A 13,925-nucleotide genomic window follows, 5' to 3' on the forward strand; every position below is an offset into this window, starting at 1 on the left:
GGGAGTTATTGTGTAATGTGTATAGAGTTTCAGCTTTACAAGATAAAAGGGTTACTGTGATGGTGGTGATTGCACACCAGTGTGAATGTGTTACTGGACTGTACACTCAAAAAAGGTGTAAGTTAGCAAATTTTATATGTATTCTACAATTTAAAAAACCCATACAAATGGCCACCTAATCTTCTATATTGAAGGTCAGTTCTGCTTAAAATGTTAGGAAATTCTGTGGGGGAAGTATGAGTAGTGGTTAAATGCTTGTGCTCAGGCAATAGACTCTTTAGTTCAAGTCTCAGTTTTCTCTGTTACTTTTTACTGTGAAACTTGCTTGGGAAAATTACTAAACTTTTTATACCTCAGTTTCTTCACCTATAATATATAGACAATGAAGAAGGTAATATCTCATGAAGGTGTCATAAGGATTAAAAAAAGGCAAAGCATTCTATGCATGGCACCTTACATACATGGTAAGTGCTTAACATATATAAGCTGTTATTATAAAATTTTGTGAGCTGATATTTGAGCAGCGTGGAGAGAAGAGTTTCATTGTTTCTTACTACCACCTTTTATTTTCATCCTGGCCCTTTAATCTCTTTCCTATTCCTGACATCTCAAAGACACATTTAGGATTTCAGTCATGACCTTCAGCCATATTTGAACATTTTCCTAGTGCATAAATCTACATTCCCACATTACGTTTGTGCGTAGATGCAAGCCTTGAATATCACGTCTCAATTAGTTCATTTGTTCATGTCAGCTAACCGTGTTAATGTTCTGAATAATGGAGAAGTCTTACTTATGCCAAGAACAAATTTGGGATGTAACCTTTCATGATAAAAACTAGGGTCTTCCTAGGAATATGTGTGTGTACACACACTTAAAATGGAATATTATAGTTAGATGTCATCTTTTAAAAGTGTGAACTCCAGTAGCTACTTGGTTTGCAGATTTCTGCTTTCTTGCCTCATTCTTGAACAGGTCTAGCAGTTACGATCGCATGAAACTAATATGAGAAGAAAGACTGGTTATACCAGTGTAAGTGATAGTACATAAATGCATGAGGGGTGATTTGATTAGAAGCAATATTACGCACTGATAGGCGTGATGGTTTGAAATCAGACATGAGTTTAAATGTTAGCTCTATCATTACAGGCATTTACTTCTCTTTTCTGTTTCCTCTACTGAAAACTGGGGAGAATAACACCTATTTACATGGTTGTTGTTAGATTCCCATGAGATGATGCCTGGCAAATAGTAAGAAATCAAGAAATAGTCACTATTTTATCTATTCTTTTCAGAGGAAAGAGATTGACAAATATTTGGGGTCTCTGAGGCATATCACTTGGTCAGCTTCTGTGATCTTCTTTGGAACTCAATTCTTAATCTCTTTATTGTCACCTGCTCTTTGAGAACAAAGAGGAACTGATTACCGCTTCCTTTCAAAATGTGTGTATTACATTTGATGGGTTACATTAGCAGTTATAAAGCAAACAGTAGAGTGGAGGGTGGGAAAGTGGATGAAGTGAGTTCAATCACATACCTGGGAAAAGTCAATAATGAAGGCAGAGCCTAGATTTGCCTGCCATACGGGAGAGAGGAAAACACAGGTACAGGATTTGAAGCAAGAGATCATGTGTTAGAAATTAAGTTTTCTCCTGGTATCTAACTTTATGCAATTTGCCTATCTCTTTAGTGTTATTTTCCCTACTGTTAAAATTTAGGATAATAAAATTGAAATGTTTATAAAACCCACTTTAAGGTTTAAAAAAAAAAAGGTGACATGGAAATGCAAAGGGGAGCTATAAAGACCTGATTTGAACACATTTATTAATTTAAATACGTGTTCCTGTCTTTCTGTTATTATGAATTGCAGTTTCATTTGTACTGTATCTGGGTGACCACAAGTGAACAATAAGCAATTCATAAGTAAACGCCCTTGCTTTAGCTGTAGAGGCATTAACGTAATCAGACCAAACTTTTTACTTCCATTTGAATTTTTCAATTTAAACTCAATGTGCCCTTGTGCTTTTACACAACAGGATTCAGGAACGAAAGATTTGGTTCTTTAAAAACCATCAAACAGGCACACAATCCACGCAGCAAAAACTCGGGGAAGCTAGAGCGCCCACACCTGGGAAAGCTTAAATGCCCTTCAAGAGTTGAAGATGGCGTTTCTCTGAGGCAGGTCAGCGTTAACATGCTACCTTCGCTTCAAAGATTGTTTGGATTCCTTTCAGTGTTACTGGTCAAGATATTTTGCTGACCGAGACTAGGAACTATAGGATGGCGGGTGAGTCTACACACTGTCCGCTTGTCATCATCGTAGTCGCTAACACACACAAAAGCCTTCTTGAAAACTGCAAGCCGGACTGAAAAACTTAGGACAGACGATGAACAAATCCTGGGCGGGTAATGGACAAAGCGGCAATTCCTCTTACGTCCTTATAGGGATTCCCTCCACCTGAAGTACGTCTCCTAAGGGGCCACACTTGCAGCTCACCTAAGCCTGCAAACGAACAAGCTTGGTTTTCCCCTCTGACACTCAAGGGAAGCGCTAAGGCGAACACATCAGACGCTGCCGCGGAACTTTGCAGCTCTCCGAGGCTGCAGTTTGATACAGGAGAGACATCTTTTCGTTCCCCTTTCAAAAGGCACCGTGCAAACGTAACACGAACCCGGCTAGGATCTCGGAAAAAGGGAGGAGGAAGAAGGCTCGGGGAAGTTGGCCGCGGCGTGCCCTGGGTCTCGCGGAGCCTGGCGCGCAGGAGGGTCCAGGAGGCTCCCGGCGGACTGACTGGCGCTGCTTCCGCTGGTGGCTCCATCTGTCTTCGAGGGTCGGAGACCGGACCTGGAGAGCGGCCGCGACGGTCCCCCGCCAGCGGGCTGGGCTGGGGCCGGACGGTAGGTAGGGACGCGGACCTGGAAGGAGCGCGCGCGAGGGAGGGAAGGCTGGGAGTCAGAACCGGGAAAGGGTGGCGCGGCGCAGCGAGGGAGGGAAGGAGGCGAGAACGAAGGAGCGGGCGCGGCGCGGACGCTGGGCGCGGACGCTGGGCGCGGACGGGGTGGAGAAAGCCGCTAGAGCAAATTTGGGGCCGGACCAGGCAGCGTCCAGCTTTTAACCTGGGCAGTGGAGGCGGGGGAAGGAGCGAAAGGAGAGGGGAGGTGTGTGGGGTAGGGGTGGGTGGGGGGAGTTGGAAGCAAATGACATCACAGCAGGTCAGAGAAAAAGGGGTGAGCGGCAGTCTCTGAGAAGAGTAGGGCATTTGGCATTAGGAGCTCGTGCCCGGCCTGTCCCGGCAGGGACCCCGGTGCTCCCAGAGACCATGCAGAGGTCGCCTCTGGAAAAGGCCAGCGTCTTCTCCCAACTTTTTTTCAGGTGAGAGGGTGTCCAGCTGAGCTTTGGAAGCACACGTGCCCAGGAAAGAGGAGGACGCGTGTATGGGCTGGGTTTTGGGTTAAGTGGAATAGTTTTTTAAAAAGATGCGCTGTCATTCATTGCTATGGAGGAGAACGAGGATTTTGTGGAATAAGATAGAAAACATTAGGAAGAGATAAAAGAGTAAACTGAAGCCGATTGTGTGAATAAAGAGCCTTAGCTTAACCCTGAAGTTTTAACTACTTGCAGCTGAAAATCACTCTCAAGACCCAAATGTGCTACTGTGCAATTGTCTCCTTAGATTTTTCTGAGAAACTTGTGAATTATAAACTTGTTAATAACAAATACTTACGTTTGGCCCCTGTTTTTCCCTCCTTCATGCCTTGGAAACTTAGAAGGCTTCTTGGCTCATGTACTACAAGTGCCATGCCTGCATGTAGTAGGTGCTCAGAAAACACTTGTTGACTGAATTTTGAACGTTTATAGGGGAGAAATATAAAGTGGGTAATATGTGCTTAAAGTTTTTATTGTTATGATACTGAGTATATCTAACAAGTATTTGCCACAATTCCATTATTCTTTTTTTTTTAAGAATGAAAGCAAATCCTTCGAAATATCTGTTTTTAAAAAAGCCAATTCTACAAGCTATACATTTTAAAAGAGGGGTCAGAATTACCATGGAAATGTGAAGCCATGGGAATAGGTACTGAAGTTAAACCAACTGACATTTAATAAATTGTACTCTTATCCTACTTTACATGTGATGAGCCATAAAAGCTTGTGAACTTCAACTAATGAGATTTTAAAAAATTGAGTCTAAGTTCAGAGTCTTAGGCAAAGTGTAGTTGGATGTAGCATTTCATATTTGAAGTGTTCTTTGGATACTGTATCTACTTTATTTCTGTTATACTTGTATGAATGAATGAATAGGTTCAGCTCTCTCATGGGATATTACTTAATTCATAATTATCTAATGAATCAGCATACTTAGGTATCAGAAAAGCCAAATACATTATAAATATGCTCATATGTGTGTGGGAGAAAGGAGCTTGGCTTTCACATCTTTCTAAAATGTTTTATTCTCTGAATGTGCAGCAAACCTGGAACTCAGGTGCTAGGGAGGGCATAGGCCGTAGAAGGAGAGCTCCTCCCTGTGGATGGGAGAGAAGGACTTTACTGTTTGGAATTGCCTCTTGGGTGGGTGTTTTCAGCACCTTTTGTTACTGCATCTATATGAATGGGATTGTCTGTTGATCTGTTTTCCTGTTATTTACCAAATCAGAATGGTAATTGGCATAAATTGTAGCCTTTCTACTAGAGCACTTGGAGGAACCTAAATGCCATTCTGTCTAAAAATGCAGTTTTTAAAAAAATGCAGTTTTCAGAAGAATACATATCCCATGGCTACGTCTAAGTATAATACTAAGGAACTTTAAATTAGCTCATTGTTGATTTAAATTATATCACTGTTGGTCTATCAAAGTATTTTTTTCTTTTTTTAAAACAGATCACCTTATACATTTTGGTTTAGTTTTAAAAATGCTCTCAGGTGGATTTGTTAAAAAATAAATATTATAATGGCTACTAAATTTGTGAAGAGCATACTCAGTCCTGCTCTTCAAACTACTTTATAATAAGTTGCTCTAAGAATAGGTATATTTTTAAAAGTTAAGTTCCTACTATTTATAGGAACTGACATTCACCTAAAGTACCGGTGATTATAAACTTCCTTCTGGGTTGTAATTCTGAAAAGGTAAGAAACGTATTTTCTGTCTTCGGATTAGACAGTAGTCCTGCTTAGTGGTCCAGGGTTTTAGGCCTTGGATTCAGATTGCTTTGATTCAGATCCTGGATCTGCTACTTAGTAGCTCTGTGACCTGAGGCAAGTCCCTTAACATATCTGTTTGTGTGACTTGACCTTTAAAACTTGGGCACTAGTAGGACCGATGTCTTAGGGGTTAATCTGTTGAGAAAATGCATGTAGAGTCGTTAGCCTAGTAAATGTTAGCTGCCACTGTTATTATTATTAATTACCATATTTTTACATTCTTTACGATACCACATACCTTGTTTATATAAAATATTCAATTCATCTTTGTTGAATATAATTTTATGACCATCCACCTGTATGTGCAATGAATGGGCCTAGATGAGAATTTAATTTAGGAAAAATCTCGTCCAACATGGCATTACCAGATATACAGGAAAAAAGTCATATGCTTGTATCATATGTTGTTAAATGCCTCAGAATTTAACTTTCTGAGTATGATCCATTCAGTTTCAGAGTCATAAAAGAGTAAAGCTGTTTGGTCTGGTTTATAGATTATACCTTTTTTTTTTTTTTTTTTTTTAACGGTACGCGGGCCTCTCACTGTTGTGGCCTCTCCCGTTGCGGAGTACAGGCTCCGGACGCTCAGGCTTAGTGGCCATGGCTCACCGGCCCAGCCGCTCCGCGGCGTGTGGGATTTTCCTGGACCGGGGCACGAACCCACGTCCCCTGCATCGGCAGGCGGACTCTCAACCACTGTGCCACCAGGGAAACCCTAAGTACTTTCTTAATTTTGCATGAATTTCACATCAAGTATGAAATTTGAAAGATATCTGAGGTGTCATAATGCATAAAATAATAATAATGTCAATATTATAAACATAACCTAAAAGAGAATTTCACCACAAAAATTCAAATAGTGTGTATCATGGAGACCAAGTTACATTAACTTAAAGCTTTTATGAAATACAAAGATGTTTTTAAACTAGAGGTGATATATTTGCATAGAATTTATAGTTTATATACCAGTGCAATTGATTTACAAATGTTTACCAAGAGAGATTATGTTTTTCATTTTTGAGCAATTTGTCAAGTTTACATTTTCTAACTTTTAAAGGTGGTTATTCAGTTTGTTCTCTGTCTTCTCTCATGCCCTGAATTTCCCATATTCTCTTTAGATGTTAGATTGTGTACCAAACCATGTGTCAGATGACACAGCTTGAATTTTGGTCATGGTTTTCATACCAGAAGTCTAGATCTATACTTGAGGAATTGTCAGAGCCCCACAGAATCCATGTGTACAATGCCACAGGTTTCTTACTAAGACTGGATATAGGGGCCCCGAATAAATTCTACAGGTAAGTCTCGAGTAAGACCAAAAAGTAAACAAGGTTAGGCTCTAAAGTGGAAATTCAGCAAAGAGTCGAAATTTGTAAGTCTCAGGTTAATAATAAGATAATTTAAGTTACTTTTGTAATCATTAAATATGAAGTAATGAGAGATTTTTAAATAAATACACTAGAATTTCTACATCAGGATGGATGTGGTGGATCAAAGTAGCTACCAGTGAAATTCTGCCTTTGATCAGAATATTTTTGGATTCTTTTAATGCAATTAACTTTAAAACAGTATATAAATTTATTCTCATAAGTAGCTTCATTACCTTTTTTAGCCATTATTTTATAGTCATAGCTTGCCTTGGATTAAAAGTTATATTACCCAGACCAATCACTTGGACTTGCTTCTAAATGACTTGATTGTAGCTCAAAAAAGTATAAAGATTTTTCATCATAATTTGCTTTGTTAACAGCCAAGTGCTACTTAAGTTTAGGTATTATCATTCCAAAAGTGTATTGCAAACTTTAAAGATATTTCTTAATGAAGAGAAACGAAAGTGCTTTGAGCAACAGAAGGTGATTACAGCAAGTATGTAATGAAAGACCCATAAAGATGACAATTTTGAAGAGGACCACACTAATTTGGTTATATAAATTACAGTATATGTAAAAAAAAAATCCATCACAATGACTTTATATTTACATTTTATTTACTTTTTGCAAGGTGTGAGGGAATCTAAAATTATGGCAGAGCCATAAGTAGTTTTGCAGTTGGTTGGGGGTATTTATAGAAATGTTGCCAAGGGAGACCAGATGGCCACTCAAACAAGGGCCTGTTCCTATCCTGATCAATACACATATTGTATCTCAGGTTCGTCTCTCAGACAAGGCTTAGACTATCCAAATCAAATGAAATAGATGCATAAAACAAAATGCCAATAGGAGTTGCACAATTCGTATTGATATGTACAGCTGCCAAGGGTCCCTCAATAGCATGAGTTCACTTAGTCAGTCAGTGGGCAAATGCCATCCAGTGAGGACAGCCCAGGGTTCCCATACATCCTCTTGGCTTTGTCTCTTGTAGGAATTGGAGGAGGCCACTTTTGGGACAGGGGCCCCCCCGGAACAGTGTTGCCTGAACACTGACAAATGTTGACTCCCTACACCAGTCCCCTAAAATTCCTTTCTACCCACCTGTCTTTTGCTAATCATGATTTTTATGATACAGTTCAGATTTGCAACTTGGGATCTGTGTCAAGTTTGATTGATTTAACTCTCAGTTCTAAAAGTACCTCCTCTGCATGATATTACTAAAATTGTAATTATATTTTATTATATAAAATATATGTGTATATACTAAGTTTCTTTTAGTTCATTTTGCAAGTTTAAAAAATTCCTCCTTGGTTATGAAGTGTATTCCAATAGTTTTTATATGCTGGTTCAAATTATTACTCAACTCTCTGGGAAGATTCTTATGTACTTATAACACATACCATACCGTGTAACTGTAATATTCCATCCCTTGCTAAAGAGAGAAGTGGAATCAGCTGTCTTAACTAGTTCATTAATATTTTATGTTTGATGTGACAGTCAAAATATCCTCTAGAGCCAACTGATACACTAGGGAAATCATGGTTTTTCAGTTTTCCATTTATGTTTCATGGGAAGAAGTAGGAGTTAGTGTGATAATATTCAGTGCATAAATGTTAAAACTTGTTTAAAAGGCCCTTAAATGATCCGCAGTATAAAATGTATTATTAGTATCAGTGTCGCTTCACAGGAACCTATAATTTCAGTGATAGAGCTACAATATAAGGATAGGATTGCAAAACCATCAGGGAAGGGTGTTAACCGTTTAGCGTGCAGCTGTATGTTGTTTATCAAAACTTTAAAACCACCTCTGACTCAGCAGCAATTTTGGCAATTTTGATTCCAGTGATTCCTGACGCATCTGTGTAGGGCTCTTCCCTGGAGCAAAATCTCTGTGATGCAATGATGTCAAGAGGAGAAAACAGATTATGATAGAGGTCTGGTTGTTTGGGAACCCTGACTGAAGGCTTACTTTATAAATATGTTAACATTACTATTTCAGGTGCTTCTCTTCAGCTCCAAAGATTTTACCTTGTGGTTGTTTGAAAGTAAAATTAGCATTACAAAGTGGCTTTGCTATTGAACCTAAGAGTTTAGGCTTCTTTTTGCAAGAAACCTGTAAAAATTCACTTAGATTGCTTGATGTAGAGAACGAATATATTCTTACAGAGCTCTGAATGATCTGTTTTCACAGCTGTATCCAAGTCGCAAGACTTGTCAAGTTTGCTATTCTTTGTGCAGCTCTGTTAGCTTATTACTATCTTTTGACATCAATGACTCTTTCAAATTGTAAAGCCCTGGATGTCAGGGCCTTCTATGACTTGTTTAGTATTCAGACCATTTCAAGACTCCTGCATGCAACAGTTTACTAAATATTTCTTTGTGATGATGATAATTCCATGGTGATCCATGGAGATTTATGGATATTGTAGTTTGCTGACATTCAACAGTCCTGTAATACAGCATTATTCTGATAAAGAGAGGTCAAAGTGAGCAGGACCCTGGACAGATTTTCTAATACTTAGAGTAATTATTCCGTGAAATATTTCTTATCTTCCTTTATAGCCAGGCCTTTGCCTTGCGGGAAGGCCTGCTTGCTAATTCCTTGCTTATGGGGTCAAGAAGTGATTTGAAGATTTCTGCTCAGTCCTTTTGGTTAAGATTCTTAGCTCTGAAACTGGACAACTGGGCTTTACTCTGATATAATCAGAGAATTCTCCCATAGGTTGCTTCAGAGAACTGAGTCAGAGCAATACTGGCTTTGTAGGTTATGATTCAGCACAGCTTGGAGGATACCTTAATTCATTAATTCACCACCTTCTGTATTCTATGAGAGGCATTTTGAAGGTTGATGTGGACAAGGAAGAAATTGCTGCTGCCTTCATGGAATGAGTTCTCTGAAACCCAGATTTTCAAGGGCTTATAGTAACTCTTCCTGGGCATCTAATCCAGTCTTAGACCGGTTAAGGAAGGCTTGCTGCAGGAGTGACTCTTGAGTTGGCACCTATCCAGACAAAAAGGGTAGGGCTGGGTTAGGAAAAATTTAAATACAGAAGTGGCAGACTGTGTGTAGCACTGGCAGCAAAAGCGAGCATGGCACCTTCAAAAGAGTCAAAGAAGTTCCCGGTAACTGGAGCATAAGATGTGTGACAAAGATTTGTGGGAGCTGGGTCTGGAACTCTAGTGAGGACCAGATCGTAAGGGGCTTGGTGAACTTTGTCTGGGCTTTATCATACTGAAAGCCAAAAGCCGTGGCTTTGTAGCAGGGGAGCAATGTGTCCAGTTCAAAGCTGTTGCAGTTTTGCAAAAAACTGATGAAATGAAAGAGTAGCAGTTGGGATAGAGAGAAAAGTGGATTTGAAAGACATTAGGAGGTAAAATCAACAGGTTTGGTAATTGATTAGAGGTGGAAAGTGAAGAAGAGAGAAGAATCAAGGATGCTGTCTAGATTTGCTGACATGGGTAGCAGTGGGTGGTGTTGACGCTTGCTGAGGGCAGAGGTTTCAGTTGGAGGAGGCATCTTGCGGGGGGAGGTGGAGGCTTATGAAGACTCTCAACTTCTTTTTGAGATGAAAAAGGAAATGATGCATACGGCTCAAGGCCCGGTAATATGATTATTTGAAAACACATTGAAGTGATTTAGAGCTTTAGGTGAGAGATATTTAGATGTCAGAGGTGACAGTCAGAATTGTAAATACATCCCTCACACTGTTCAGTGAAGTCCAGGGTGGTATCTAGGTAATAATTTAAAGTGCTGACTTTTTGAACTTTTTTGTGATATGGAGTCACCTGAGAGTGTGTCAGAAAAAAAGCAGCGGTATACTAGGGACAGCACTAGTTAAATTCTACTTAGCACCCTCCCCTGCAAACCCACCAACTGATATATGAAGGGTCCCCATCCCACCATAACTTCACACATTTAAACAGCAGTTTTTACACAGCTGATTATTACGATCATAGACGTTTAAGAAGGATGTATGAAAATTCACTGGGTCTTTAAGTATTGTCTGTGGTGATTGAAAAAAAGATTTTCTGGAATACAATCTGAAAAAAATATAACTGAAAAAGGTAATGCATGATCATTAGCAAAAAGGTATTTCAAAGTTACAGAAATATATAATGTAGAATGTGTAAGCCCATGGGTAACACTGTGGTTTCAATATATATTTTAAACTCTAATTTAATACCTAATACCACTATTAAGTTTTGTTAATCTGAAAGAAGAAGATTCTCATACTCTTGAAAAGATTACATATCATTGTTTTATGTTAAAACTTTGAACCTGTTAAAGCACACAGAAATTTCTTAGCATTGCCTACATAGGTGCAGCTACTTTCTGCCCAACTTCACACCCAACCCCAACACCTAGTGAAATTCTTAACTGAAGTTCTTAACTTCAAAAATGGACACAGGAGTTTCATCTGTTACCAGTCAGACCATTATGTGAAAATTAAGCTTAATAGGCAGAATCCTAGAGGTGCTGACAGCTGTGTTTCGAGGAGATTCTAGGCTAGACCTTGGAGCCCAGTATTGGCTATGGGAGCAACAAGAAAATGAAGCCACTTCTGGCCAGGATTAGCAATCCTCATAGAGGCAGCATACTGGACAAACTTTATAGGAAGCTCTCTTTGCACATTTTATTTATTTTAAATATCTCTACGAACTCTGGAAAATAGAACAACAACAACAAAGCTGTACTTTTTCAGCCCAAATCCATTGCTATCCTTTACATCAGGGGTCGGCAAACTTTTTCTGTAAAAGGCCAGGTAGTAAATATTTTCAATGTTGTGGGCCACATAGTCTCTGCCATTGTAGGGAAGCAGCCATAGACAGGATGCAAACAAATGGGCATGGCTGCATTCCAATAAAACTTTATTTATGGGCACTGAAAATTGAATTTCATATAATATTTAAAAAAACTATTGCAATAAGCTTCAGAATTTGCAGCTTTAAAATTACTTAGTTTTAAATAAAGATCTAGAAAAAATTTCAGGGCTCATTTGTAATTAACATTAGTGTGTTCAATAATTGAGTAATTTTAAAAGTAAGTGAAACGCTTAGACATGCAAAGTGGACTTTTCAGAAGAGGTAACAGTAGTTTAACATTAGATTAGATATTAACTTCTCAGAATAGTTTTGTCTTACAGGAACCTACTGACCATCTCTTCTTTACTTCTTTTTTGCGTATACATTTTTTTTATGCGTCCTTTAAGGTATAGGCTCTATCTTATCCATCTTTTGGTTCCAGCACCTGTCTGACTCCCTGGTGAATAGTAGGCCTTTAAAATATACTTGTTGGGGCTTCCCTGGTGGCGCAGTGGTTGAGAGTCCGCCTGCCGATGCAGGGGACACGGGTTCGTGCCCCGGTCCGGGAAGATCCCACATGCCGTGGAGCGGCTGGGCCCATGAGCCATGGCCGCTGAGCCTGCGCGTCCGGAGCCTGTGCTCCACAATGGGAGAGGCCACAACAGTGAGAGGCCCGTGTACCGCAAGAAAAAAAAAAAAAAATATATATATATATATATATATACTTGTTGAATGAATAAAACTTGACTAATTCAGTTAATGTTTATACTTCTAAAATTTAATTTTTGATGGAAATGTAAAAATTTACTTATAAATATGAAATTTTAAAAACTTTCCATTTGACTTTCCTGAAGATAAAATATCAATTTTGAATAAAAATTTTAGTTGCTTTACCAAATCCATGAATTCTAAAGTATAACAAAATAGGAAAATTTGGTTTTTTTGTTTGCTTTCTTGTGTGGGTTACAGGACTTTCTAGGAAAATTCTAGGTTAAGTTAGTACACTATTATTTTTCTTCAGAAGGTCAGTGCTTTGCTAAAGATGAGTTTTCCACCTGAAATATTTTTTCTCTTCAAATATCATGTGAGTATTCTGGGTGCCTGACAGTTTAATTTTAAAACAGATGATTTCAATGATTATTTCCAGAATTTCTTCCTAAATGTATATACCACAATCTAGTCTTAAAAAAAAAAAAAGACCTTAAACTCAATTTAGTCTTGGACCTCTGAATACATTTTTCAAAATAATAAATAAGCTGATGAAATATTTATTACCAAAAGAACTTCTCCCTTTCAATCAAAGATAGGGTTGGCTTCTGAAACACGTTAGCCTCTTTTCCGTCGCTTTTCATCTGAGATCTATTAGAGTTAATCTCTCCTATCCATAAAAGTGAATGTATATCTTGTATATATGGACTGTGAACAAAAGTGCACAAATAAATCCCCTATGGATTAATTTGATTATGGAGCAAACTTGGCTCAACATCATTCATGAAGTTAAACAATAGGTATTTTCATAAATCAGTTTCAAAAATAAGAGCATAAAATATATAATGACGCTGAGATCCAAAATTTTATTCACTGTATTAAGAGTTTATAAGACTGATGAAATTAAAGCTCCAATTCAGCCATCCCAATAACATCGGAGCTAAGGTTTTATGCAATTTTATTAGCTAGAAAGACAACCACTGTAAAATGAACTCATTAATGTAAAAGTAATTTTTGAAATACTAATGTGATTTTTATTCATTCATTTATTCATGCATGCATGCCTTTATTCAGTATAAATGTTGAATCTCTGATATATTCCAGAATATAGCAGTTTGAAGGCTTAGGCCACATATCAAAACCTATTATACATTCTAATTATTCTTTTACTAGAATTTTCACATTGATATTTTTAATGAGACAATTTTATTTCTCTTTGGAGCAAAGGCTATCATATATATCTATAGATTTTCCCTTACTCCATTTAATGAAGGGGGCCTAAATTTTTTATTGATTTACCAAATGACTGAATAAAGGTCATCTCACATAAACTTTTCTAAAGTCAGCAGTATAATTCCTTGACAGCAAATATTGTTTGATGTATTTAAAAATTTTTTAAATACTTCCTATGAAATGTAAAGATAAGATCATTACATTTAGAAATGTATATTGGATTTAGTCCTTGAACACAGTCTTTGGATCCACTGAGGTGTTAACTTGTAACTTGGCAGCCTTTTTGAACTCTCATACAAGGTTTTGCTGATTCAATTGTTTCTGTTTCTGCCAAGGGTAGCAACACAACTCTTGTCTTTCTTGAGTCACGGTCTGTCACTCCAGCCACTATTACTGCGAAGTAGAGTTAGATTCTGGGGTTAGTAGACATGTATGTTATTATTAAAAAACAATGAGTTGCCAAATCTCCTATCAATGAAAATTTGATCAAAGTTTAGTTATTCTGTTGGAAAAGAAATCTAGCTAGAAACAGGATTAAGAAATTCTTTTTTTTTCTTTTGGCTGCATTGGGTCTTTGTTGCTGAGTGTGGGCTTTCTCTAGTTGCGGCGA

At 38.1% G+C, this 13,925-nt stretch overlaps 1 protein-coding gene across 1 annotated transcript in view; it reads left to right on the plus strand.

The window, feature by feature from the left end:
• Positions 1-3,194: 3,194 nt before the first annotated feature.
• CFTR (CF transmembrane conductance regulator) overlaps positions 3,195-13,925 on the plus strand; it is a 195,529-nt gene continuing 184,798 nt past the window's right edge. The window contains exon 1 of the mRNA XM_029234325.1: positions 3,195-3,373. Within this exon, the coding sequence (XP_029090158.1) occupies positions 3,321-3,373 (53 nt within the window). The 5' untranslated portion in view covers positions 3,195-3,320. The remainder of the gene's footprint in view (positions 3,374-13,925) is intronic.

This window comes from Monodon monoceros, unplaced genomic scaffold (assembly GCF_005190385.1).
Source record: "Monodon monoceros isolate NGI ecotype Baffin Bay Population unplaced genomic scaffold, NGI_Narwhal_1 Super_Scaffold_2, whole genome shotgun sequence".
In the NCBI taxonomy this organism is placed as follows: Eukaryota; Metazoa; Chordata; class Mammalia; order Artiodactyla; family Monodontidae; genus Monodon; species Monodon monoceros.